We start from the raw sequence: 25694 nt of genomic DNA on the forward strand, positions 1-25694 counted from the left end.
GAACATCTGTCAAATCCCCTTGAAACTATTGAATCAACTTGCACAAAAGAAAACTCCGTTGATTGATTAACCACACAACGAATCCATAATGAAGGCTCACAGAATAACAACACCTCCGTTTCGTTCACCACCGGTCTGCTCGTCAGTTTCAACACCTGTTCTAAGAGAGGCAACACAAGTTAGAGCTCCTTGGTCCACAAAATAAACCAGAAATTCGGACTATAGTCAATATGCTACTTTACGGTGTAAATAGAATAGATACCGTCTTTCTGCTTCTTCTAATCACCCACTGTCTCTTCACCTAGTTTGACACCTACTTTTCCAACCCAGCTGGCTGGTTAAATTAATCAGTATAAATTCTTTCCCTAAGTTCTTCTCTTCGTAAAAGCCGCTACCATGCGTTTCGCTCGCATAGCGCTTTTCGCAATCTTTCACTACCAAATTAGGACGACGCATGCTCTTTCCGATGCTGGACGTAAAGAAGGAGGAGCTCTTGCTCCTCCTATCGAAGACTATCCTATAGATGAGAGCGTGTACGCCGGAGGTTTAGAAGACCCCGAAATCGGTTCCGAGGACCAGTACGGAGACGAATATACGGAAACCCTTCGAGCTCGCGATCTTCATGATGGGAGTTCCACTGACGAGGGCGATGAATATGCCGCGTACCTCGAAACTCGCGATCTTTACGAGGGTAATTACTTTGACGACGATGACTATGGCGACCACCTTCAAGCTCGTGATATTGCTCCCGGGGCGGGTACCAGTGGCCAGCGCAGCGATATCGATCCAGACGATGAGGAAGAATGGGATTTCGTTAGTTCTAGCTCTCTGCCAGAAATTTTTGATGAAGAAATTCCCAAAGCTCAAGTTTCGGCAACAAAGGCTCAAGCTTCGACATCAAAGGGATCTATTGCCAGAAGGGCCGCCGAAACACCTCCAGCAGTCGCCGACTCAAAAAAGGTACCAACGAAGATCAGTGATACCGGTTCAGACCCAGACGCTGAGGAAAATTGGGACTTCGTCAGTTCTAGTTCTCTGCCAGAAATCTTTGATGGCGACATCCCCGAAGAAATTCCCAAGGCTCAAGCGTCGGCAACGAAGGGATCCATCGCCAGAAGGGCGGCCGAAACGCCTCCAGCGATCGCTAACCCAGAAAAGCCACCTTCCCAAGCCAGCAATGTCAATTCAGATCCAGACGCTGAGGAAAATTGGGATTTCGTCAGTTCTAGTTCTCTACCGGAAATCTTTGATGATGACGCCCCCAAAGAACTCCCCAAGGCTCAAGCTTCGGCAACAATGGCCTCTATTGCCAGAAGGCCGGTCGAAACGCCTCCGGCAGAAGCTCCTCCGACACCTGGTCGAGAGAAGTAAACGATATCGCGACGGAGACCACCAAACGGGGGAGAGCATCGAAGGGAGGTTTTCATTTTGGAGAACTGAACTGAACAAGAACATGGACCACTAAGAACTTCGGCGGGTAGAATACGAGTAGGACGGATCACCGCTGCATTGGAGAAGGGACAGGGATGAGGGTAGGTTGAGACTGGTGTCAAGGCAGACAGCACTGGATAGATCGGGTGTTAAGACTCAAGATAAATGTAAAATAGTTACAGACAAAGAACACATGTTGAAGGGTGTTACTTCAGTAGGAATGAAATAGCCGTGATATGAAAATTGGATATATTTAGAATGCTCCACTTTTAGCAAATCAGTTACAATGTTTATGTATAAGATGATGTAAATAGATTTAATGTTCTACCAACAGTTGAAGAGCAGAATAGAGTTCGGGCATGATACTCCGAAAAGCTAACTATGACGAACTATGTACTGATCATAGTGAAGTGAATGGCCAAAACTGGGGGGTATACCGAGAAACAAAAAAAAGAAAACCTCCCGTTAAGCAAGCCCAGTTACATGGACGCCATAGTGTAACACCAATGTCATGAGCCGTACGAAATAAGAATAAGTCTGGAAGAACCACACTTCTAGGTATGCTAGCAGAGACCAAGGGATGCCGCGTGCGCTAGAAGAGACGTATGTGTATGCCAAATAATTGGACATTGAGGGGTTGGTCTACAAGAAAACTACCATGTAGACAACGGTCATGACCATGGCGACATAGCCGGAGTAATGGGGGATCCGAAGGTTGCCAGCGGCGTCGTCCTCTCCTCCAGGTGCGGTCGTTCCATTGGGGAGCGATCCGTTCAAAACAAGGGTCTTGGTTCCGTTGACGTCTGCAACGTTGACGAGCGTCTTGTTTAGGGCATCATAGCTGCCATTTCCGACAAGGTCGTTGATGTATGATGGGTCATCATTCTGCTCGCACCCACATGACATAAACTCTTCACACAGACAGGTGACGGGGAGGGTTTCGTTTTGACCCTGCTGCTCTTGTCGACGCTCATTCTGGTTCTCCGTGCGATTGTGGCGACTCGAGTTGTAGAATCGGTATGAGTTCAAGTGGTACGGGTAGACGCTCCAGAGCCAGATACCAGGGAAGATAGCCAGGGCCGCAACAGGCACGATCGCGGGTGAAGCGCTGAGACCTTTGTTGGAAGTTCCACCAGCCTTGTATGGTACACTGGCTCCCCCTCCGTAGTATCCTCCTCCGTATGCGCGAGGTGGTCCCGATCCTAGTTTCGTTGATCCGCCGACATTGGAGTTGGGCTGGGTGCGAGCTCCTCCTCCTCCTCCACCACCCCCTCCTCCTCCTTTGCCGCCGCCGCCGCCGCCGCCACCGCCTGAAGATAGGTGTTAGGGAGGGACTCGTATATGATATGACGAAATGCTATGCTTACCACCACCGCCTTTGCCACCTCCACCTTTGCGCTTCTCAAGCGCATTCTCTTGTGCTATTATGTTTTCGGACCTAGGTACGCTACCACCGTGTTCCGCGAGAATGCTGAGTGCATTGCTCTCTGGTAGCGATGCAGCATTTGCGAACGATGTGGCAAGGAAGCCGTAGGCAAAGAGTTGTAGGAATCTCATGATGTGAGTTCGATAATGTGTGACGTCGTTAGGTGTGACAGGGGTAAGCAACACGCTTTAACGCAATGGAGCGCGCGCGGTAGGAAGTCGTTCGCGGAAGTAGGACGTGTATGCAAGAAGCGTTCGTTGGATGTCTTCGCAGGTGCTGATAGATATCGACCTGCGCCACGCGAATGTGTTAAGAAAAGGTTAAGTGCTGATGTAGGGACGTGGTGATGAGGGAATCTGAACTTTATGTAACTTTGAGTGTTTGGTAAAGAGAGACCGGCTTAGGCCTGTACCTTGGCATGTAGCACAGCCCACACACGGGAACGAATGGACGAATCAATGGTTTCAAGCCTTTTATGAGTTGACCTTTTAGGCATCTTTGTTCAATAAAGACGCCGATGTCCCTTTGCAAGTTCCTCTTACAGAAAGCTTAACATCGTGATCACTTACATCGTATCATATCATGGCTGTGCTGCACTCTTAAGGGCTCGTTTCCCATTGATCCTTACTAAACTGTGCCTTCGTTATGCATTTGGGCATCAAACTGTGCGCAAATATTTGTCAAGAAGACTACCAACTCATACTAGGTAACTAGGAAGGTGATTAGTGGCGTAGGAAAAGGCTTGTAATCCGCAGGAAAGGGTCTCTACAAGTCCAAATACATCATGAGGTCATGGTTCGCGAATCAATTGTGGCGACCCTACCGGCACTAATCACCGACTTGGAAGTCTTCTAGAATCAGGGACCGACTAGAAGGTGGCTTTGTCGTGACGACATTTCCTCGCCCGACGGACTCAATTTACGTTGAGATCACACCTTCAGATCGAGTTGTGGTCAGCAAAGTTACGAGTATACACGACGTGTAGAGATATGTTGTGGTCGTGTCGTTGGATCATATGCCAGTATGATGCCAAGTGTAAGGCCACCTCATCCGCCCGTCGGCAAGCATTATTGCTCCTTAGTCTGATGATCTGTATGAGGGTCAATGGACATGGGCTAATATGACCGGTCAGCAAACACATTCCCCTGGCAACGAATAATTGGTCGGCTTCTTTGATTGATAGATACAACCAAGAATTTCTAGGAAAGCAGCGAACGCTGTCTTTGTCCTTGTATGTTAATAGACCTTTTTGATGAGAGAAAACAACACATTACTGTGTAGAATCTGATTGTTTATGCTCTACTGACGCCCGTTTATGACCGTGGATTAATGCGATTTGGAATCAACCTGCCGGTGGTCGGTCGGTCTAATCAAGTGCTAGGCGAACAGAATAGGATTCACCGAAAGTCTGGTATCGTGGCTGAGGCGTCCGTCAACCCGATCAAGACACTCCCCGGAGGATTTTCACCCAAGGACATAGACAATCGCAAAAGCGGGGGTTGCGGGAAGAGTACTCTATTCGTTCCGGAAATGAGCTAAGGCCAGAAAATCGTGAGAGCGTAGATATTGTACAATTATTTCGCTAACTAGAGCAAGAGGCGCAGCACTCTCCTGATGCTGCAAAATTTACTAGTTTCCTTGGTGAAGGATTTGAATGGGGTGGCCGAAGTGTTCTCCAGGTTTTCACTGAGAGGTTTCCGCCAATGACCGGCCTGAGAAATTGTAGACCCAGATGAAGCCTATCTCAACGTCAGGGAAATTTCTCCCAGCACGTAGGTCAGGTTTGACAGACCTTACACCAGAACCAGGCTGAGGTAGATGATGTGTACGCCCCAGGTAGATTGACATAGGGCAGTGTCAGGGGCATAGAACGTTCTCACCGTTACCACCAACGACGGTTGTAACAATAAGCAGCATTGCCATGTCATACCCTCCAAGTCTTCACTATCGTGCTGTCCCTCCAGGGGCTTCGGGCCCTCCACTATCCGAAACGGTTTGAACTTTACGGTATTCTTTTTCCAGTGCTTGTTGCATCTCAAAGTCTGCTTGTCTCTCCCTTTTCACACGTTGCTGTTCGTAGTCTCGGATGACGCCGGCATGCATTGCCTAGAGAGTAATTCGGTCAGTAACAGAATATCAGTCTGCTATTATCGTGGAGTGACTTACAGCCTTCTCTGCGCGCTGTGAATAGTGAACGAAGATGACGATTCCAACAGCGCCCAATGAGGTCGCTGCAAGAGTTAACTTGGATGCTCGCGACATTGCAACGAATGTGGGAAATATATATTAATACAATAATTCTACAGCCACATTGAGAGAAAATAGTCAAGCTGTGGTGGAATGATGAAGATAGTTTTTGGCGGAGGAGCTTGGGCCATGACGCCAAGGCTCCGCCCGCCGCTCGACGTTTCCGCAACTTGGACCTCAACGACCTCATAGCAAGTCTCCAGCTCTATCTTGTCGTCCCCTCAATATGGTACGATCTTATCCTCAGTGGACCTGTATTCTACAATGCTAATAAATGCTAGTCTGCTCAAAACTCAGCGGGTATCCAAACCCTCCTCGATGTAAGGCACACAGCCCACTTCAAGCTGGGAAAGCTCACGATGACGATAGGCCGAGCGCGAAGCTCAGAAGATTGTTCAGAAAGGTCAGTAGGGTGGACTTGAATATAACTGTCACTTTGGCTAATGTCTTTCTAGCTAGAGAATGTAAAGCGAGCCCGAGGAGCTTCTGATTCAAGCCGCTGACTTCGCAGACCGCACGAAACGAGTAAAAGACGCACGAAGCGAAGCCCAAAAGGAGATTGAAGAATACCGCAAAGAGAAGGACGAGGAGTTTCAGAAGTTTGAGAAGGAGGTACGTTGATATGGACAAGGGACCGATCGGCGCACGTTAGGCAGAGGCTTACTCTTCGCTAGCACACCTCCGGAAACAAGAAGGCCGAAGAAGATGCCAACAAGGAGACCGACGAGAAGATTAAGGAAATCGAGGGAATTGGCAAGAAATCCGGACCGAAGGTTGTTGAGCAGTTGATCAACGCTGTCACGAACGCTAAACCTGAGCCGCTACATGCACAGTAAATGCCAACTCGCGTTAATTAATACCACAACATGTCTTTCAAACATACGGGCCAGCTCAGATGGATTCTGGTCAAGGAATTTGGTGTCTGATGTTGAGTCTACGCCACGGACGAATAGGGCAGCCTAGACCTGGTGCTCTCCGATGTTATCAGCAGGTCAATTGAGATAGAGACAATCCCTAAGGATGCTTTGGGAAGAGAGCAATAGATAATCACAAGGTTGCGTTTAAAGGATATTCTCTTGTGTAATACAAGTGCCAGTATATATCGTTCTATCAAGCATGTGTTCTTCTCGCACGTAACTCGGACCTATCAGATAGGAATTCCGCTTGTGTTGATGATACAACATTGAAAACATTGAGTTTAACAATATCTTGAGATTTGCATTATATTACGATAGAACACACGACTACACGTTGTGACTTTGCACATGTTGATTGCGATTGAAGCTCTGAGTACAGGACCCATGTTGACCTTACGTCACCGGTTGGAACGCGACTTCTCAATTGGCGACCTAGTCGTCCAAAATCTGCATACCATTCACGCAACGCGATGCTATCACATCCCTTCGCCTCATGATACGAATCTTTTATCGAGCGACACCTCGCTCGACTTTGCGATGGCAAAGAAAAGTGTGTGCATTCAGCACCTCTCGGCGGTTGTTGGAAGATCCGCGACTTCAGAACATCGGGCGCCGCATTGAAGACGAATTTGCAATTATACGAAACCACTATGGTATTGTATGATTTTCATATCATACTGCTCTGCTAACAAATCCGTAGATACTCCCGTATGTACGACCTCATATCCTGTAAGCGCACCTAACGAATCGACCAGAAACACACACTTGTTCTCGCACACGGTTTACTTGGCTTCAATGAGCTTAAATTGGCTGGAAACATGCTCCCTGGAATACAATATTGGAGAGGCATAACCGAAGCACTGTCTGCGAAAGGCGTAGAGGTCATTGTTGCCGCCGTTCCACCGTCTGGATCGGTAGAGGCGAGGGCAGAGAAGCTTGCGGAGAGCATATCGGCTCAGGCGAAAGGCAAGGATGTCAACATCATAGCGTAAGTATAGGCATCCCTAGGATTCGGTGAATGGAAGAAACATATGGCTAATCAAAAGCAGACACAGCATGGTATGTTGCCTATCATCGAACCACTCGATGTGTACTGACATGTGAATAGGGGTAATTGATCTCTCTTCCATTTCGTGTCCGCCTAGACTAAGTAATGAAGTGGACTCGACTCTCGATATATGATCAGCTGTTTGAAACCAACCGACTTCAACGTTCTATCTCTGACAACCATTGCCACGCCGCATCGTGGCTCCGCATTCGCGGACTACATGTTCGAGTCGATCGGAGGTGGGTCACGATTAGCACCCAAGACAGATGTGATACTAACCATTGATAGCCCGCCAAATCAAGCGCATCTATCAGATCATGGAGTACATTGGTCTGGAAACCGGCGCTTTCTCTCAACTGACGTGTAGCTACATGCAAGATTCGTTTAATCCAAGAACTCCAAACGTTGATGGCGTGAAGTAAGTTCGGTTTCTCAATCTTGGAATCTGCCCTCACACATTTAGGTATTACTCCTACGGCGCTTCGCTTGAACCTTCTGCCTGGTCAGTCTTTGCTGCCTCTCACGGCATCATAAAGCGTATTGAAGGTGGTTTGAATGATGGGTTGGTCAGGTATACTGTGCAGTCCCATCAACTGAATGACACATTTGTTGACAACTCCAGTGTCTCATCAAGTCAATGGGGCCAGTATCAAGGAACATTGATTGGTGTAAGCCATCTGGATCTGATCAATTGGACAAACCGCTTAAAATGGTGGATTTGGGAATTGACTGGCGGCAAAAGAAAGTAAGTCTCCAAAACCAGCAGCCATCTTTTGGATGACTGCTCGGTCATTTTCCTTGAACAGCTTCGAGCTACCTGGGATTTCTTATGTCAATCGTTCAACGTCCAATGCATCCACACCTACAGCTGCTGATGATGAGGCAGTTTCAATGCCATTGCATTATATTTAGATATAGCCGGTAAGTTTCCTGACACGTCACGGACATATTGATTCTTACATGCTCATGCGACGACAAAAGATATGTTAGCGAAGAAAGGCCTTTGAGTGGTTTCGCACAATATGCAACCACATTTGTGTGAGGAATGAGGGGAAGGTCAAATATCAGCCCCCGAATCGAAAGCATAAGTCCGCGTCAGCAGTTTCGAATGAGCCCTTTGAGCTGAAGATGCATTCCTACAAACTGGTGAGTTGGCCCTGAAAGACTGGTAAAAGGGGAAAGGTGCCTTGAACAGTTGGGCTGCGCCACATCCGACTTTCCGCAGTAAAGCTCTTTTGGGAACCCGAACACACAAACGGACTTGGGCGTAATGTTGTTTACAGATGCGAAATCATGTCACCATGTCGCGTCTATTGTAAAGCGTACATATTGACAATTCAAAAGACTTATAGATGTCTTAGATTATTTGGACGTTACAAGGTATTGGAAGTCTATAATTAAGAAAAATGACGTACGATTGCCTAAACTGACCAGCCGGGAGTCGCGGGGGAAATTGGTCGCAATTGGCTTGGCCCTGCCACCGTTAAAAGTCACAGTCACAGCCCTATTACCCCTCTGCCCTCTTGCATCATTGCGCTCCCAAAAGCCCTACATCGACTTATATCTGCACACGCGTTCTCCAGGCTGTGCGATCCAACAAAGTACGATTTCCAGCGCGACGACAGCGCTCCTTGCTCGCCCGAAATCAATTAAATGCCACGCTATGTCGGTTGAAACTCTCAGGCATAAATCCGTATTTTCGTAAAAGCACATCCTCGCGAATCGTAACCTAATCATCCGCGTGCCGCGATGCTCGTCTCTATCGCTCTCGAACACCCACACAGCCACTACACCAATCTCGATGTGATTAAGGGCAAGGTGATGCTCAGGGTGCCAAACCCGAGCAATGTATCCAGTATAATCGTGAAGTTGGAGGGCGAGTCGAAGACCAGGCTAATGGCTGCGATTAGGCCGGATAGGCCTGAAAGACAGCGGCCTGTACTGGAGGTCCACAAGGTGAGTGCGATATGCGAAACTTACTCCAATATCTTGGAGCACAGTTTCATAGAGAGCAAAAGTCATATTGCAAAGCTAACATTCCATTCGCGGAGTAGATCCTGTACAAGACTCAAGTAGTCTGGCCCGCAAACGTCCACTCAGAAGATATCCTGGCGGGATCTAAGGCAACATACACGCTGAACTCAGGTCAATACGAATACCCATTCCAACTCAAACTGCCTTTGAATACTGCCTGTCAACCATCTAACAGTATTTCTACCAACGGTATGTGTAGTGTTCATATACATTTGCCTAATCATGGTATGCTAAACAGCTATCAGTACAATTTAGCGGCATCGTACCAGAAATGGCGAAAACCCCAACGCGACATATAAAACAAACCCTACCCCCCTCACTTACGGGATTTCCGGGGGAGGCTGAAATCAGATACTACGTAAAGGTCACCGTCAACCGCCCGCAGTTTTTCAAGGAGAATCCTAGAGCCCAAGTGAACTTCACCTTCCTACCAATCGAGCCGCGGCCAGAGCTGTCAGACGGAGAGGCATATGCGAGAAGATCACATCAATTTTTGGAGAACGCGCAAAGTGTGGCTGCGAGCAAGAAGAAGGGTTTCTTCGATAAAATTGGATCTTCATCTGAACTTCCAATATCTCCCTCGAACGCGGGAACACCACCTCGATTCTCCGTTGACGCCCGGCTTCCGAATCCCGCTATCCTCACTTGCAATAAGGATCTTCCCTTGCGAATCTTGGTCAAGAACGTAAGCGAACGGGGCAAAAATTTGTACTTGCAGATGTTGCAGGTTGAACTGATCGGATATACCAAAGTGCGAGCACATGAAGTTCAACGAGTGGAGTCAGGCAGCTGGATCATTGCGAGCTTTAGCAACATGAGTATCCCACTCGGCTCGCCGACCGATCCAATAGGAACAGAGGTTCCGATCAATCCAGAATATTGGTCCGACAAACCTCTTCCCGCCAGCGTGGCACCGTCCTTCCAGACATGCAATCTTTCAAGATACTACGAGCTTGAAGTCCGTGTAGGTCTAGGTTATGGATCCTATGAGCATGGCAGAGATCAACTTGTCGTTCTTCCCTTGCGACTGCCCGTCAAGGTTTACTCCGGAATCACGCCTCCCAAAGCCCTTCTCGAGGCTACGCCCACTGGTGATTCCGGGAAAGTCGGCTTCAAGCCACCACTTCCACAAGCACAAGCACCTCCAACACTTGCAGGCCCCAGCGTTCCACCACCGTTTTCTCCATCTCAAGGACCCCCCGTGGGTGCTCACCCGGAGCAGCCATACGACGATGCTCCGCCAAGCTACGAGGATGCGATTGGTCAAGATCTACCGCCTATTGATGGGTACAGGGGGAATTATCAACCTCCACCTGTGCCCGAAGGTGCACCTCGATTTTCTGATGAGAAGCGGCGATGAGCATTCTAAGATCCATGATGGTCGGTAAAGAGAGAAAGATGCGTGAGCTCTAGGTGCTTCCCTAGCTCCGCTATCCACCAATGCCGGGAAACGAATGCTAGAGGAATAGTGCCAGCAGATAAGGGTGCTAGGCATGTACGGGAGACTCGAAAGTCAATTCTAGGCTTGTCGTGCTTGTTGGATTATGGCAGAGCGACGAACGAAGGTTCTATCCAGTACATTAATGCGCAGATATACGAAAGGAATGGTGATTAATAGGGGTAATTGCCCCTTCTAGACTTCTGACTATACATTTATTTTAATATTTTTTCCTAAGAGCAATCATGCTATACAAAACATCCTCAAAAGCTGAGTTGCTGTAGAATCCTGACCGAGGTATTGTTATTTTATAATGTCCTTCACATTCATGGATTTGATCAGGATAGAACTCCACGCTGGTCCTGGCTTCTAGTTGGGAACGGACCTCTATACGATCCAGCTGTTGAGCTAAATAGTGGTTGATACTTGTAAGGAGATTCGATCATTCAGCACGCGAAATCTGCCTGACTCGCCAATGACATGGTAAATCCGACTGTGACCAAACATTGTCAAGACAATAACTTTGGCTGAAATGACATCTCTGGGGAACATGCAAATCGGAGCAACAGACGGAAACGGTACTGCACACAGCTGCCGAGGGCCCCATTCCGGTGCGGCTGAGGCGCCGTTGTCTCACTAGGAAGCTAGAGGCAATTGATCGACAGGGACAGCCACACTTTGATAGTTCAATAGGAGCCCGCTTTTCTTGGACCTCGCTCCTCAGTGGAACGCCAGAAAATTCCATCGTATGGAATTTTCAAGTCTAATTCTGTTCATACTGACATCTTTCTAACTCTATATCCCATATGTCTTTTCTTCACTTCTACTTTTATCATGTTTAAACCTAAGACGGCGTTGGAATGGTCGTTACTGGCCGTGACCTCAGTGCAGGCACTGGTCGTTACGGTCTGCAACATGTTAGTCTTTCTGGCCGCTCTATGCACCCTGATGGTATTGCCGATTTATCTAATCCCTTTATAGCATTATTCTTATTTCATATCTCCACTGGGTGAATCCGGTGGTCTATCAAGTACCTCTGTCATACAACATACCCATGTGCCTCACCACATCGGCACTGGGTTGTATATTCCAAGTCTTCCTCACCCTTGATTCATTCCGGATCAAGAACACAGTGCAGCTCGTCGCCCTATGCATCGCCAACGTCTTCCTCACCATAGCAATTGGCCTGCAGTACCATACGTCCAAAGCCTCTGTCGGACGCATCCTGATCAACACTGACATGTACGGCTTCCCGTTCGCACAAGCTGAGATACCCTTTTGGGCGAACTCGGCGCCGACGTTGATCGTGTGCATCGTGGTAGCATGCGTCTGCACTTCGGCGATGGTTGGCCTGGCGTATGGCTTGCACATTGAGTTCGCATGGGCTTTGTACAAGAATGTCAGTCCGGATATGAAGATGAGGAATCGATATCTAGTGTATCAAGTACGTCAACTATTGCCCACCACCATTCACAAAATCATGCCCCTATCACATCCACCATCCACCCGTCTCTTCTATTTTAGAGAAATTGAACTAGACTGATCGAAATAACAGATCTACCTCGTGCTGTTACGGTTCACATTTCTCTTCGCAGTGCTCCTGATCCTCCTCTTCGACCTCGTCGAAGTGCACTACAGAGAACCCGAATTCTCCCTCACCATGGGCGTCATCCCGCTAACCCTCCTCCACGCCATCGCATCCGCCTTCTGCGTCCAGCGCGAGACGAAACTCGGCATGGCCGTCATCATCGTAAGCCCCCCCCCTCACGCATTCCCACCCCCATTCCCACAACCCTAACTAACACCATCAAACAGACCCTCCAACTCGCCCTCCTCGCCTTCCTCTCCCGCTGCCTCAAACAGCTCCTCAAAATAGGCTTCGTCCAATCCGTCACCATGCAGAACGAGACCGTGCTGTTCGCGCTCGTCGCGCTGTTCTTCGCGGCCGCGACCCTCGTCGTTGCCGTGCTGTGCGTGTGCAACTTCGGCAAGGGGCTGCGGCCGATCCTGCGCGCGGGCGTGGACGTCAGGAGGGAGAATGGGAATGCCTGGTACAAGGCTGCGATGACGAAGGATGAGGAGGAGGAGGAGAGGGAGAGGGGCGCGAAGAGGGATGGGAGGTATTATAGTTTGACGTCGAGTTGTGGGGGGAGGAGTATGGGGTGTCGGTTTGAGTTGGACTGAGGGATCCTGGACGCTGTGCGTTGTTATGTTTGTTTGATTTGGGTGTTTGGGATAGGAGGTTATGGAGTCAATGTGGGGTGGATGTCATGATATAGATATACCTACTTAATTGATAATAAGGACAAAACAACTTATACCTTTCTAATGAGTTTAAAATCGACACTGGAGTTGGACATATCTACATTGATCAAATAATTTGTACGTGAGAGAGGACATAGTCTTTTTACAAGAGAGAATACACGTTTAGCATTGGCCTACACTAGCTAGTCGATGCCCAGCCGCTCTACCTCTCTTCGATCAGATGTTGATAGCATATGGGAATACAAGGCTACTAATGATAGTCCAAACTGACCGACCGAACGAACGACCGACCGGTGAATCTGGGGCGACCGTAAACCCCCCATCTCCCTACCCATATCCATGCCTGTGACTCCAGGCAGTAGTTTGAGGCATTTTCCCGGTGCGGGGGAGGACAAGAGGAGAGGAAGAGGAAGGGGAGGTGGGTGTTTGCAGATCTCCTGTGTAGTACAAGACATGCAGTAGATGTTGGGTTCGCGTTGGGTTGTGATGCGCGCAATGCGTCGTGTTGTCTTGTGCGCGACAGTCGCGATAGCTTGGTGAAGATATCGTTGCTGTTGTTGTTACCTCTCGGTTTTCGCTGTGTAGTTGTTGACGAAAGAGCTACACAAACACCTACACTGCTCTGTAAATGACGAAAAGGGACAATCCGAACAACGTTTGACGGAACGACTGTTGGCATGTTTCCGGCCACGGCTGCAGCAAGCGCGTGCCGCTCGCGTGTCTCAGATGTCATCTCATGCTCGAGCCTGAACCGTTGGTAATTTCGATTTAAGGTTGGCTAATCGATAACCTTGATAACCATGATAAGAAACTTTGTTTCCACCTCTATCTGCTTGTTGGATAATGCAATTCGTGCGTTGAATGCGATCTCACAACGGTAACTCTGCACGAAGCCTATTGTGCACCAGTGTGCATGTTTTGATTGAACGCGTCGTTTGTGCACTGTAGGGGATGCTATGGTGCCTTATACAGTGCCTTACACGAGGGTACTTTGGGCTGCTGAGTATTACACATCGGACGGGCTGCATTCCTGAAACCAGACTCATGTCTGCCAGCCCTACTGTATGTTCCCCACCAGAGAATCAATCGAGCATTTTCAACCATTCGATTTGTTTGTTTATTCGAAATCTGTGTTTTGTTTCGTTTCCTGGCCGTTCGTAGTTCTGGATGTATTCACGCGTTGGACGCACGCGAAAGTGCCGGATCTGCTAGCGGTGCATGGTGCATATCCCTAGCGGATGACTCCGTCCACTCACCGACTTCATCTCTCGTCCCAGCCATCTTGTTTCTTCCCGCCTGCATACACGACATGTCCACAACCTCCCACTACTGCATCACAAATCCATCGTCCTCTTGCCTCCTCTCATCCGATAGGTCGTTCCCCTCGAAACGTTTCAAGCCCTGAATCAGGCTGCCATCTTGGCCGGCAAACAGGTCCAGTCATCGCCGTATATATCAATTCACGCTGCCCCCCAAACACGTCCTCACGCTCGCGATACCGTGTCGTAGTCGTGATTCTCTTCAATAACTCTCCCAAATCCAGCAGTTCCAGAAGAGAAGGAAGAAAAACCACGCAGTCTCGCCGGTTACAAGCCCCCCCAGCGTCAAGAAGACCTTTGACTCACACTTGCGTCTCACGTGTCATCGATCCCCACATCCACACCGACAGTGATGGTAAATACCAATACCATCGGCCCAGTCGCAATCATGCCTGATTCCATTGAGATTTTCGCCTTTTCGTCCTTTTTTCCTGAATGATCACGAACAGAAGACTTTGAAAGAACATTACTTTTTTCCCCCAACGAACCAATACATATCCCATGAGAATTACACAATATGCATTCCAGCCGACCAGCGCATCCGTCGCTGAAGAGATCCGTATCAGACGAAAGCCAAAGTAGCTATGCCAGTGGCGCGACCACAGTGTCGCGATCGAGCTCAAAGCTGTTGTTTGGTGAAATTCCCTTGACTCCTGCGACCACCATATCCGGACGATGTGAGATCCCTCATCATATGCGCAGTGATAAGAATGCGAAATTGACCATTATGCAGCAACTCGATCCAGCAGCTATCACAACATCTGCACATTGGTGTCGTCAACAAACCCAACTTTCTTGCGATTCTGGCTGAATGAGAATTGTCGTGAGAACCTCCTTGCCCACATGGACCAGGAAGACTTGCCCGGCTTCCGACTTGTCTGCCATGACTTCTCAACTCGCGCTGCGCCATATCTCTTTGAGTACCTCACTGTCACCTTCAAGCCTTCTACTTTCACCAAGCCTGCTCGCATGGCAGCATTGTCCAGGGTTGGTCGCCATGTCAAGACGTTCACCTTCCACATGCCACATGACTCGAACACTTCGTTACCACCAATCATTGATCACGAGACTGGAGCAGAGAAGCAGTTCCTCTACGAACCACAAGTCCAAATTGCGCCCATTGTGCCCGGCCAGGAGAGACCTCCCAAGTATGGCACTACTGAGATGACGAACCTTCTCATCCAACAATACCCACCAGTCTTCCATGCAGCGACCAACGTCCCCGCCTTCGTGAATGCTTTCTCAGAGATGATCAACCTCCAACATCTCAAGATCTCCTGCCCTGGTTTCGAACATGCCCCCAAGCACCGAAGGACTGCAGTTGACTATGCCCTCATCTCTCTGCGCATCGCCGTTGAACGCGCGCCTCTTTACGATCTCTCCACTCTCTCATTACTTCCCATTCACCCTGGCGGCCTCCTCTATCTCCACCCCATGCACGGTTTCGGCAGCACAGCAACATCTGCAAAGCGCTGGGCGCAAATCCGCCGCCTGTCCATCTGCATGGAGAGCATCCCTTACAATTCAAAATCGTCCCGCAACCGCGCACAATCACTAGAACACCTCCGCACACTACATGCCTACCTCCGCACCCTTTCCCGTGGCCTTACCCGGCTCTTCTTCCGCTGGAAAGGCGAACGTGGCCCCTCGCCCCTCTCCCTTGATCAAGAACCATGCATGCTCCCTATCGAAGAGGAGTGCATGCACCCCAGCATGCGCGGCGAAGTGCGCGGACCGCGTCCACTGCGCTTCTCTCGGATGCGCTACATGGAGCTCGAGAACGCTGTCATGGACTCCACCCAGATCTCCGACTTCATCCACAAGCACCGTCGCACGCTTGTGGAGTTCAACTTCGAAGACGTCAAGTTGCGCAAAGGCAATTGGGACGATGCTCTTGAGCCTCTCACCCTCATCACCGGCAGCGACAGGTGGAAGCGCCATCAAGAAGAAGTCATGGATGTGCCCATCATCCTCAGCCCCATCGAATGCGAACCCAGGATCATGGGCCCTCTTCTCGCCGAGGAGGCCGCAAATGGTCACGAACAAGTCTCACCAAGACACCCATCGACCTTCTCGAAGTGGCTGAACAAGAGCCCGAAGGCATCGCCACAGGCAAAGAGGAGCGCAAAGGATAGCTTCCTCGGGAGCGAACACATGCGCAGGTTCCTTCGCGGCTCGATGTTTCCTTCCTGGAAGTAGTGATGTCCTCACTCCAGCCTTACTTTGTCTCGCTTTCACTTCGACGTCTATACTTATTGATAGCTTATTGCGCCTTAATGTTTCTTGTATTTGTTACGGCCGTGCCATTGTTCAACTGGGAGAGAGAAGTGTTGGCTCGGACTCTGCGATCAAGGTCAAGTAGCAGAACCGTCGCGCACTTTGGAGTTTTCTTTTGGGGTTCACGGTCAAGTTTAAAATATACCCAGGGATGGATGGACAATCCTTTTGGTGGCGCATATTAACGGGGTGCACTTCTGCACGAGGAGGATAGCATACCCTTCTGTTTAGGGTTGCTAGCGACGTTGGATGAAGCATGTTGTACGAATGATTTTACGAACGAACGACGAATGAATACACACCTCAACGGCCTTTCACGATTTACTTATTGTTTCTTTATGGTATGATGCACATGTATACATGATGACTACTTAGCTATACCCTCACGATCCTTTGACTGGAATTTCCTATTGCTTCTTCAATATATTACTATTCTACTATGCCAACATCTGCAAACCATGACACTTGTTGATTGTCTTCATACCCTAGCTCTACTTATATCCGGTATACCTACCCTACCTAGGCATCTCACTAATGCAAAGTGCATAGCATGGCACACGTGCACATGTTCCTCGCATACTCTTCCCCATACACGAGTACTAAACGTCCAACTAGACTTCCCAACTGGTCGTGCCTCGGCAGTCCCAGTTGGGCGGTGGTCTGTGCAGTCTTTCACATGCACCGACTTTCCGGTCGTTTCCCCGGATTCTCAGGCTTTCCCGAACATCGACATCATTTCACAAGCCAGAAAGGAAATCCCGCTGAGCCCTGCTGACTATCCCTCTACCTTCAAATACCCCCGAGACGTCCTTCCTCACAGTCCCACATCTCTTTCACCACCCATCCATCAATCCCATTATCTGAATTGACACGTCTGTCTTGCCTGCTGCATCACCGCATCAAGTGACGTACGACTCCCTTTTCGCACAACATCAAGATACCCATTGCTTTCAACCACATACCACTCACACGACCACCATGTCTCTCGCATCAGGTACGCATCCCTCCACCTCACCACACGGCCTCATCAATCAACCCACCCACTGACACACCACCTCCCACACAGCCAACTTCCCCTCCTCGGTCGCCTTCGACGCCATCTCCTCATCCCTCGCCTCCTCCGAGCCAGACCGCAAAGATGCGATAAAGAAGGGCAACGCGATCTTCGCGTTCCAGCTGAAGAACGGCTCCGGCGAGACCGAGTCGTGGTACATCGACCTCAAGGAGACGGGCACGGTCGGCAAGGGGGAACCCCCCAAGAAGGCGTCGGTCACGCTCGTGCTGTCCGACAAGGACTTCGGGCAGCTGGTGGCCGGCAAGGCGAACGCGCAGAAGCTGTTCATGAGCGGGAAGCTCAAGGTCAAGGGCGACGTCATGAAGGCGACGAAGATGGAGCCGATTTTGAAGAAGGCGCAGACGAATGCGAAGTTGTAGTGGTCGTCGGGGTGTCTGGGGTGTAGGATGGGGGTTGGGGTGGAAAGATATGTTGGCATGTATATTACTGGATCTCGGCTGGATATCGTTGAGATGAGAAGAAAGGATTTTTTGTGTAGCTGTCGAGGCACGAATAGGATGCCTACGAATAGACTCGTTGATGTCTCTCCGATACAATGATCCGCTTTCTGTGCACTTGCGACGTCTCTTTCACATATTCGTTTGGATTGGTAGTTTGCAATTCAGTTCCCCAAAACTTTGTCGACCTTTTGCTAAACTATCAAGTAGGATTCTGAATAAGTTCGATTCACGCTGTTGTTGCGCATACCAAAGGTCCGGCCGTCGAATATCTAAACGACCTCACACTACACATCACGTCTATCATGGCCTTCACTAATCAATGCACGCAATTGCGCATATCACATTAACGCAACACCTTATATTCATTCTAGCGAATGTCCGTCTATCAGCCAAGTGACACACAACCCACAACCTACACTACGCCCTAGAAAAGACATCCTAAACACTACACACTAACCCTCCACAAATACATCTAATCTCCCATTACCCAACTCCATATTGACTCTCTCTCAAGAGTACGTAACCGTATTACCGCCCGGAAGTTCCTTCAGCCCTATCACACACATCATTAGCACACACAACCACTTCAAATCACCAATCAAGGAACAAATGAAAAGGGGAAGAAGAAAGAAAGAGATAGAGCAACTCACATCCCTCGCTCCCCACATCCTCCCTAACAGCCTGCTGCACCGCGCACTTGGTCGACACGCTTGCAGCCTGCGTCTTCAGCGTCTTGCACGCGTTGCCGCTGCAGCGGGCGTCGAGGGCTTTCTGCAGGACGCCGTCTTTCCATCCGACTGTTTTTCACGCACTCTTGCGTCAGCATTGTCACCTACTAGGGAAAGTTCCTAGCGAGATTATAGGAAGGGGAGTGGCGAGGGAAAGGGGGGAGGAAGGGAACTCACAGAGGTAATCACCATGTTGACCGTACCCCGTGCCGTCGCCCATGGAGTAGACGAAGGGTTGGGAGCCGTCGGCCGGCCAGATGGACTTGTCGTTGAAGGGCGTGGTGTCCCACATTACTTCGTACCTTTTTCCTTTCTTAGCACGCCATCCTGTATTTTGCTTCGCGCTGTTTTGGATGTGGAGTGGGAAGGGTGTTTGGGGGATGGGGGGAAGGGGACGTACATGAGTTGAGGCAGTCTGACGGGATGCGTGGACGGGCATGGTCCGGTGGATTCGAAGGAACCGCTTGAGGGGTAGGCGACGTGTTCTTTGTGGTTGGGGCTGTCGACGTTTTTGCCGTCCCAGCATCTGGAGTTGGGGTCTTGATTAGGCGCTGGAGTGTGGAAGGGGGGATGGTTGATACGTACGTGGGGAACGTGATGGTGGTGCGGATGCCGCCGCCACACTGCTTCTTGGGGAGGTCGAAGGTGTCGTCTCCTGTGCAGGGTGCGCCGCCGAAGGGATCTTGTTTCTGTGTGGTGATGAGGAGTTAGTGGGTTTGGATCCTCTTGGTGAAGGGCAGAGGGGGGCAAGGGGATGCGTACTTTGTTGCTGAAGCAGCGGTGGCAGAGCTGTTTCTGTTGGCCTGTCTTCGTGCGGAGACCAGCGTCGCCGACGAGCATGCGGAAACCCTTTTCGAGCATTTCAGTCAGGAACTCTTCTATGTCGATATGGCAATCAGGGGGAGGGTTAGACGCACCTTGGGGAAAGCGGTGACCTTGGTCTTGCCATCGTATGGAGGGATGTAGTACACTGTCACGCCCTCGCGGCCTTGTAGGCCCAAGTTGACCATCTGGGGAACGCGCTTGAAGGATCCGTTGCGGGCTTTGAAGTACAAGTTCGCGGTCCAGTAGTTACTAGCATCTCTAGTCAGAAAATGTGATCACTCGGGCGACTCAATTGAAAGCAGGTACCTGAAGTCCTCAGAGTAGTCGCAAGTCGTGCATGTAGCCTTGGTAGCCGGGTCATATTCGACCGCCTTCATGCTCGCGTTGAAAGAGTTTCCTCCAACGATCTAGTTCCTTCTGTCAGTCGATTCCAAAGGTGTACAACACGTTCGATGTCTGTCTCCTCACCTGATGCAAATGAGCAGAAGGCGTGTGTCCTGGCTCCACCAACGGATCAATACGATCGTAGACGAGCTGCGAGCACTGGAACCTCATCATCGCAGCCTGGGCGAATTGTCTGGCCATGAGGCCGCTGCTAGATACGGCGTACGCATCTTGCGCTGCGAGGGCGAGCGCCAGAGCGATGGATTTGAACTGCATCGTTTCGAACCAGACCGATGTCGTGAAGTATCAACAGAACATAGAAGGATTCTCAATAAGAAGGGGCAACACAGACAGAGTCGACAGAATCAAAATCCTCGCGCTCGATCGCCACAGTGTCTGGCTAATAACCCTTTATTTCGAACCCCCAAGACACCTCCCATCCATTGCCGAACAAGGGAATCCTGCAAACCGTCCCCGCATGGCATCTTAGGTTCTCGAAGGTCTAATCTGGAGAAATTAGAATGCTTGATGATCGCCTATCGGGTGCAATGCGCGACCAACTGCCGCATATTAAAAGCTTGATTGTTTTCCATTATATGTCCGGGTCTTGGCCAATCAGGGGTCGGTGGGAGGCTGCCAGGGGTGTATTCGTGGTAGTAGAGAATCAAGAGGTTGGCGAATGAGAGGTAGATGTGGATGAAGTATGGGCGAAAGGATATTGCGTAGATGAATGGTTGTTGGGTTATTGATGGTTGGGGATTTGATTTCCTATGAGGTGGGCGATTGAGAGATGGACGGTTGGAGGCTTGGGATGCTGTAGTTGCTGAGGAGATTGGTGACGTCTAGGTTAGCCTGTCTCTTACAGATGTCACTACAGAACCAAGATTCGCCTTGATCCGGAGTGACGACTAAGCCGACGCAATGCAGATGAAACCATCCGAGAGAACATGCTTGATTCTCACATGCAATCATGTCACCTGAGGTCTCCTTGTTGCAAAAGCAATACCCAATATGCTTACTCAAAGCCCCTTCGTCGTCGCTTCCGTATTCCGTTTCATCATCATCTCCGAATGTGGATGATCTTTTGATTCCAGTAGTGTGTTCTGCTTTGTCGCCTGCATCAATGATCATGTTTAATTCTTGGGCGACTTCAGGATGATCCGACCAAAGGTAGGAGACGATCTCGGAGAAAGATTGTGTGCTGTTGCTGTTGTTCATGGAATTGTCGACGAACTCGGTAAGTTTCCACCAAGCATCAGCGTCGTTGGTAATAGTTGCCTTCACACGTTCGTACAATTCGGGCTCAAGAGGCACGCCATGCGTAATCTTGTTGAGAATGATATCCAGATAGCCTGTGCCAATCCCAGAAGAACCGGCGATATCAGAGGACCAGAGCGATGGTCCTGCAGAGTCGCGTTTCCACCAGTCGGCCATGACTGAGCCGTTACCATCAAGAACAGATTTTGCGTTTGCATAGAAGCATTGAACCGAAGACGACTTGCACTCTCGACACGCAGGTTGCATTTGGTCGCATAAGACTGCGTTAGAGAAGCATTGCTCACATGAATAGAGGTAAGTACACGTTCGTGACCACCGCTTGCATGTCGAGCATATAGGCTCTTGTCTGTTGCAAGGTACCCTTTTCTTCAGGCATTCCAAACAGTCAACACTTGTATCCTTGTTGTTAGGTCGCTTTGTAACAACGGATGGTGATGGTGATCGTTGTCTGGGATCTCCGGAAGTTTCGCGGCCACTGTCTGCGTCATGTTTCTTGGAGGATGTGGTGATTTTACCACTCCTTGACACTTTAGACTTCCTCTCCTTCTCTAGGTTGAGTGCGCTATCTCGTAGTCTACCGCTCAGTGACGTGTTTCCTGTTTTGCGTATCGTTTTCCGAGGCGCTGGTACATCAGTGCTATGATTTGAACTGAAATGTGTCTTTAGAGCTTTCGAAGTCCTAAATGGAGGATACTGGCAGCCCACGAAGGTGCATCGGAAGCCACCCGCATGCGCCACTTCATGTTCGCGACGAAGCTTATCGGTCTGGAATCCTATTGTAGCATGCGGACAGGATCGAAGTCGGCAGGTGTATGCTGACGTCCGGAAGTGGCTTTTGAACAGTTCAAGTTCCTCGACGGAGGCACCTGGGAAAGAGTCCTGGTCAAGCAAAGTTTCAACGGACTTTTGGTATGCATTTAGGGTGACCGACACTTCATCTAGATAAGTGGATTCGGCTGGAGTTCCTTTCTTTTTGGGAACTGTGATCATCAATACTGGCGCAGTAGGAGCTGAGGTGCAACATACTTGTGTCCTGGAAAAGTTCCGATTCGATTCGTTTCTGAGACCGTGCGATCAATGCATTTTCTACGTGCGTTTGTATTGTCCCATATTTCTCTAAAAGACCCAGTCGGTCATCAAGACTGTCGGTCGAAGCCTTTAATTTAGGAAGTGGTGTTACAGACGCGCTGTCAAGGGTCTCTGCTAGAGTTTTGATCACATCTAGCAGTTTGGGAGAGCCATCAAGTCCGCCCTCCAATGCTGCATTCGCCAAAACATACTCGGTCCAGTATTCAGTTGCGTAAACATGGAGACCATGTACACCTTTTATCAAGCGTAGAAGCCTTGTCTGCTCATTGTATAGTTTACTGAACACTTGCATACCCGAGATGAGGCAGCTGACAGATGCAATCGCATGTTCGCGAATTGCATCTTCCTCCTTTAGAATCAGGGCGCTGGAAGGTGTCTGTAAGAAACTGTGCGATATGTTAGCAATTGACGTATAAATTCGTCTAAGGCTTATAGAAGAACACTTCAGATTTAACAAAAGAGATAAATGACCATGGTACGCCATCGCGCAATAGTGAAGTCATACTCACTGTTTTACTGAAATATGGATGAAGGAAATAGTGGAATCCCGCCTTTCTTCGATGAGCGGGCTGCAAGTATCCTCGACAATGTATTTCGGGACCAGTTTGGATAAATTAGTATCACCAGAGGTAAAAGACAGCGCAGAGAGAAACTCCAGCTTTTTCATTGGTCGCTTTGCAAACGCGATCCAACTGTATACACGTCTCACCCTATCCTGAGATTGTTCGTTCAATCTCACCAGGATTTGTGTCAACAATTTTTGGTAGCTAGAACTCTGGTTAGTTTTGCCCTAATTGTCCTTGAACGAATGGACCTTACAATTCGGTCAGATGCTCTGGTAATTGATTGATTGCGCTTTTAATCTCGTCTCCATTGAAGAACAAGTTTGCTTTGATGTAGTCAAGCAACAGTCTTGCGTATAGAAACATGCCTATTCGAGAATGAGAACAGTGAGGGAGTCTTTAGGAAGGTCTGCATACCACCCGCTTTCTTTGCTACAAGTTGTTCGATTTCATCTATCTCCTCCCTCTCAAGCTCCAGCTGACGAAATCGCTCGTCTAAACCCCTCAACCTTTGGTTGATGTACAGTCGGATTGCAGACTGTAAAGGGCTTGCCTCATCACTCAGATAAATGACATGATCCTTCCGAAAGTGTTTGTCCATAATGGAAGATGCTCTCGTCGTGATAAGTACCTTGCAAAGTGCCCCGGAAGTCGTAGAGGAGACGGAAGAAATCTGCTTCAACAGATTGATTAAACGAGTCTGCCTCGCTGCTTCACATTCGTTCACTCCATCGATAATCATGTAGATGTACTGCTTCTCTCGCGGTCCATCTGAAAGAGAATTGACCAGAGTGACAATCAACCGTTCGAGATTGGTAGTTGTAGGAAGCGTTTTTCCTACAATGTATTCTTGGTATACATGTGCAACAAGTTCGCTATTCTTGCGCAAAATCTGTTGTAGAATTGACTTCAATATGCCATCATATTTTGTGGACGAGTTATAGGTGTAGGTGCAGAAGTGATGGACGATGCAGGATCTTGACGCCTGGACAAAGTCGACTAATTTCGCTGCAATGACGCTTTTCCCGCAACCCGCGTTGCCTTGAAGCCAGAGTAGCGGAGGGTCTGGCGATCTCTGTAACCAAGACTTTATGCTTTCGTTCTTTAATAGCCACGAGCACGTTCCTGAGTATTTGGATCCTTCGTCACTGATGGTCTCGAAAATCTGGATCTGCTCCGTTACGTCAACTTTAAGCCAAGATATGATCGCCTGGAATTCGAGAACAGCTTGGTTCTCCTCTTCACGTTTGACTTGATTGAGACTCTCTATTCTCCATGACCGAATTTCTTGTCGCATTTGAGCGGCGGCCGCAATGTTAAGTGCATTCGCTTCATGGTCTATTAGTTCTCCGTGGCGTTTCAGGTCCTCAAGAATATTATTGAAGCGTCTCTGGAAGCGGCCCCATGATGTCTTGAATAAGAGCTTCCAGCCTATAGACACGTACTGTTAGCCAAGCTCTCGTGATCTCAGCGATTGATATGGACCGGCACTTGATGCCTTACCAATAGCAATCTGGCTAGAGCTGAAAAGTATGCCGAATTAAACTTACCACTTCGTCGAACGAACACATATGCATGCTTGTGAAATAGCAAGATATCGGCGTAAAACACAGCAAGTGACTGCTGAAAATCCGCTTCAGTGACGAAGGTGTCACTTAGAATCGCAAAACGACCAAGTGCCTCGGCTATCTGCACAAAAGATTAACCATCGTGGCCCCAATCAACAACAATATGCGTGATTTCACAAGAGCGGCTGTGTAGACGAAGTAGGATCACAATCGAGCGTATCGCCCAATGTCATGCATACCTTGCTGTACCCTTTCATGATTTCTTCGAGTGCCTCCACATATTCGGATGCCACCTTTAGGATCAATGTAATAGGTGCCCAGACCCAAGGCAAAAAGGGTGTTCCATTGCAAAGGATGCCAACAACGTTTGAGTAATGCTCTAGACCATCGATCAATGGCACAAGTCGACGCATATTGCAGAGTGCCTGTCGGGCCCCAAGTTGGTTCTCTAATTCTAGAGCTGCACTGCGAACATCATGAAGACCTGTTGATCGAAAGTTCCTTGAGTCTGCCGGGGTCACTGTTCTCTCGAGCTCCTCAAACGCATTTCTCATCGTCTGTCGAGCGGGTGCCGCTATTACTGGTGCGAGCGGCATGTTGATCGCATCGCATGTATGATGCGATTGTAAATAAGAACTCCTGAAAATTTATAGAAGACAACGACAGAACACCATTGGAGATAGATGAATCTTTGGAACAAGCAACTAGTGGGCGCGAAGCATACGAGTATATGAGGTGCAAGGGATGCAGATCTTGGCATGCGAATGCATTTGGGGGCCATTACACAGTACATAGGTGCTCGGCACCGTACAACAGATTTCAGGCAGGGTGTACCACAACCACAGTCTAGACTCTAGAGAGAGACACCACAAGAGAGTTTGCGCCACAGATTTGTAGTCAAGTGCTGGTGGAATGGGATGGGATTCGAGCAGTTCATTTCCACATTGAACAGCCACCCGTAACCAATTGCAATTGCAGGGAGGCTGTGCTGTGCCCCTGCCCCAGTCAGCGGATTCTCAGCCTCACGAACCCCGAACTACATGTGCCATACAAGAGAACATCGATTCAATTGTACGCCATTTGCCCTTAAACAACAATCTTAATGGAAAATTCCCAAGAGCGGGAGCCAAAACGACAGCGGCTGCTCGATTCTTCGAGCGCCGATGATGATGTCCTGATAGCTTTCGAGCCTGGTCAAGCTTTCCTTGAAGCAATAGAAGGATTGGACGGATCGAGCGAGCCCCCCCTAAGCACTTCAATCTACGAATTCTGCGATCTGACAAATGAGGATGGAAACAAGACAAACTGTCAGGTCGTCGATTCAATCGGAAGATGCGCTACT

General features: G+C 49.2%; 12 protein-coding genes across 12 annotated transcripts; 7 read left to right on the forward strand and 5 right to left on the reverse strand.

The window, feature by feature from the left end:
- Positions 1–267: 267 nt before the first annotated feature.
- BU24DRAFT_160475 (uncharacterized protein) lies at positions 268–1641 on the forward strand. Its single transcript, XM_033521375.1, has one exon. It carries the CDS (start codon positions 397–399, stop codon positions 1369–1371), a length of 975 nt encoding a protein of 324 aa, XP_033386178.1. The 5' UTR covers positions 268–396; the 3' UTR covers positions 1372–1641.
- A 20-nt stretch (positions 1642–1661) lies between these two features.
- Positions 1662–3282, reverse strand: BU24DRAFT_420901 (uncharacterized protein). The gene is made up of 2 exons (XM_033527583.1): positions 2799–3282; positions 1662–2741 (listed from the first exon to the last, which is right to left on the reverse strand). Exons 1-2 carry the CDS (start codon positions 2986–2988, stop codon positions 2074–2076), a joined length of 858 nt encoding a protein of 285 aa, XP_033386179.1. The 5' UTR covers positions 2989–3282; the 3' UTR covers positions 1662–2073.
- A 1366-nt stretch (positions 3283–4648) lies between these two features.
- On the reverse strand, positions 4649–5144 carry BU24DRAFT_420904 (uncharacterized protein). Its single transcript, XM_033527584.1, has 2 exons — positions 5024–5144; positions 4649–4963 (listed from the first exon to the last, which is right to left on the reverse strand). The coding sequence occupies exons 1-2, from the start codon at positions 5117–5119 to the stop codon at positions 4802–4804; spliced, it is 258 nt and encodes an 85-aa protein (XP_033386180.1). The 5' UTR covers positions 5120–5144; the 3' UTR covers positions 4649–4801.
- A 180-nt stretch (positions 5145–5324) lies between these two features.
- Positions 5325–6141, forward strand: BU24DRAFT_449427 (vacuolar ATPase-like protein). Its single transcript, XM_033530943.1, has 6 exons — positions 5325–5333; positions 5386–5424; positions 5474–5507; positions 5560–5568; positions 5616–5716; positions 5779–6141. The coding sequence occupies exons 1-6, from the start codon at positions 5331–5333 to the stop codon at positions 5938–5940; spliced, it is 348 nt and encodes a 115-aa protein (XP_033386181.1). The 5' UTR covers positions 5325–5330; the 3' UTR covers positions 5941–6141.
- Positions 6142–6514: 373 nt separating this feature from the next.
- BU24DRAFT_440650 (alpha/beta-hydrolase) lies at positions 6515–8477 on the forward strand (the record flags this gene model as incomplete). Its single annotated transcript, XM_033530381.1, has 8 exons — positions 6515–6679; positions 6777–7009; positions 7181–7308; positions 7358–7487; positions 7533–7640; positions 7692–7814; positions 7956–7990; positions 8051–8477. The coding sequence occupies 8 exons, from the start codon at positions 6515–6517 to the stop codon at positions 8074–8076; spliced, it is 948 nt and encodes a 315-aa protein (XP_033386182.1). The 3' UTR covers positions 8077–8477.
- Positions 8478–8890: 413 nt separating this feature from the next.
- Positions 8891–10463, forward strand: BU24DRAFT_345379 (uncharacterized protein; the record flags this gene model as incomplete). The annotated part of the gene is made up of 3 exons (XM_033523444.1): positions 8891–9025; positions 9124–9292; positions 9349–10463. 3 exons carry the CDS (start codon positions 8891–8893, stop codon positions 10461–10463), a joined length of 1419 nt encoding a protein of 472 aa, XP_033386183.1.
- An 812-nt stretch (positions 10464–11275) lies between these two features.
- BU24DRAFT_449430 (uncharacterized protein) lies at positions 11276–12842 on the forward strand. The gene is made up of 4 exons (XM_033530944.1): positions 11276–11458; positions 11523–11985; positions 12097–12291; positions 12357–12842. Exons 1-4 carry the CDS (start codon positions 11376–11378, stop codon positions 12723–12725), a joined length of 1110 nt encoding a protein of 369 aa, XP_033386184.1. The 5' UTR covers positions 11276–11375; the 3' UTR covers positions 12726–12842.
- A 135-nt stretch (positions 12843–12977) lies between these two features.
- On the reverse strand, positions 12978–13640 carry BU24DRAFT_420908 (uncharacterized protein). The gene has a single exon (XM_033527585.1). The coding sequence runs from the start codon at positions 13537–13539 to the stop codon at positions 13057–13059; it is 483 nt and encodes a 160-aa protein (XP_033386185.1). The 5' UTR covers positions 13540–13640; the 3' UTR covers positions 12978–13056.
- Positions 13641–14642: 1002 nt separating this feature from the next.
- Positions 14643–16324, forward strand: BU24DRAFT_345455 (uncharacterized protein; the record flags this gene model as incomplete). Its single annotated transcript, XM_033523449.1, has 2 exons — positions 14643–14802; positions 14859–16324. 2 exons carry the CDS (start codon positions 14643–14645, stop codon positions 16322–16324), a joined length of 1626 nt encoding a protein of 541 aa, XP_033386186.1.
- Positions 16325–17120: 796 nt separating this feature from the next.
- On the forward strand, positions 17121–17990 carry BU24DRAFT_420910 (SCP-2 sterol transfer family protein). Its single transcript, XM_033527586.1, has 2 exons — positions 17121–17396; positions 17469–17990. Exons 1-2 carry the CDS (start codon positions 17381–17383, stop codon positions 17834–17836), a joined length of 384 nt encoding a protein of 127 aa, XP_033386187.1. The 5' UTR covers positions 17121–17380; the 3' UTR covers positions 17837–17990.
- A 409-nt stretch (positions 17991–18399) lies between these two features.
- Positions 18400–20252, reverse strand: BU24DRAFT_161295 (uncharacterized protein). Its single transcript, XM_033521377.1, has 9 exons — positions 19939–20252; positions 19777–19877; positions 19563–19719; positions 19408–19494; positions 19231–19334; positions 19046–19171; positions 18823–18947; positions 18568–18714; positions 18400–18470 (listed from the first exon to the last, which is right to left on the reverse strand). Exons 1-9 carry the CDS (start codon positions 20128–20130, stop codon positions 18427–18429), a joined length of 1083 nt encoding a protein of 360 aa, XP_033386188.1. The 5' UTR covers positions 20131–20252; the 3' UTR covers positions 18400–18426.
- Positions 20253–20579: 327 nt separating this feature from the next.
- On the reverse strand, positions 20580–25039 carry BU24DRAFT_161284 (uncharacterized protein). The gene is made up of 7 exons (XM_033521376.1): positions 24592–25039; positions 24335–24473; positions 23202–24215; positions 23041–23152; positions 22731–22988; positions 22159–22607; positions 20580–22112 (listed from the first exon to the last, which is right to left on the reverse strand). Exons 1-7 carry the CDS (start codon positions 24946–24948, stop codon positions 20623–20625), a joined length of 3819 nt encoding a protein of 1272 aa, XP_033386189.1. The 5' UTR covers positions 24949–25039; the 3' UTR covers positions 20580–20622.
- Positions 25040–25694: the final 655 nt, after the last annotated feature.

The sequence above is a fragment of the Aaosphaeria arxii genome (assembly GCF_010015735.1).
Source record: "Aaosphaeria arxii CBS 175.79 unplaced genomic scaffold BU24scaffold_3, whole genome shotgun sequence".
NCBI classification, from domain to species: domain Eukaryota; kingdom Fungi; phylum Ascomycota; class Dothideomycetes; order Pleosporales; genus Aaosphaeria; species Aaosphaeria arxii.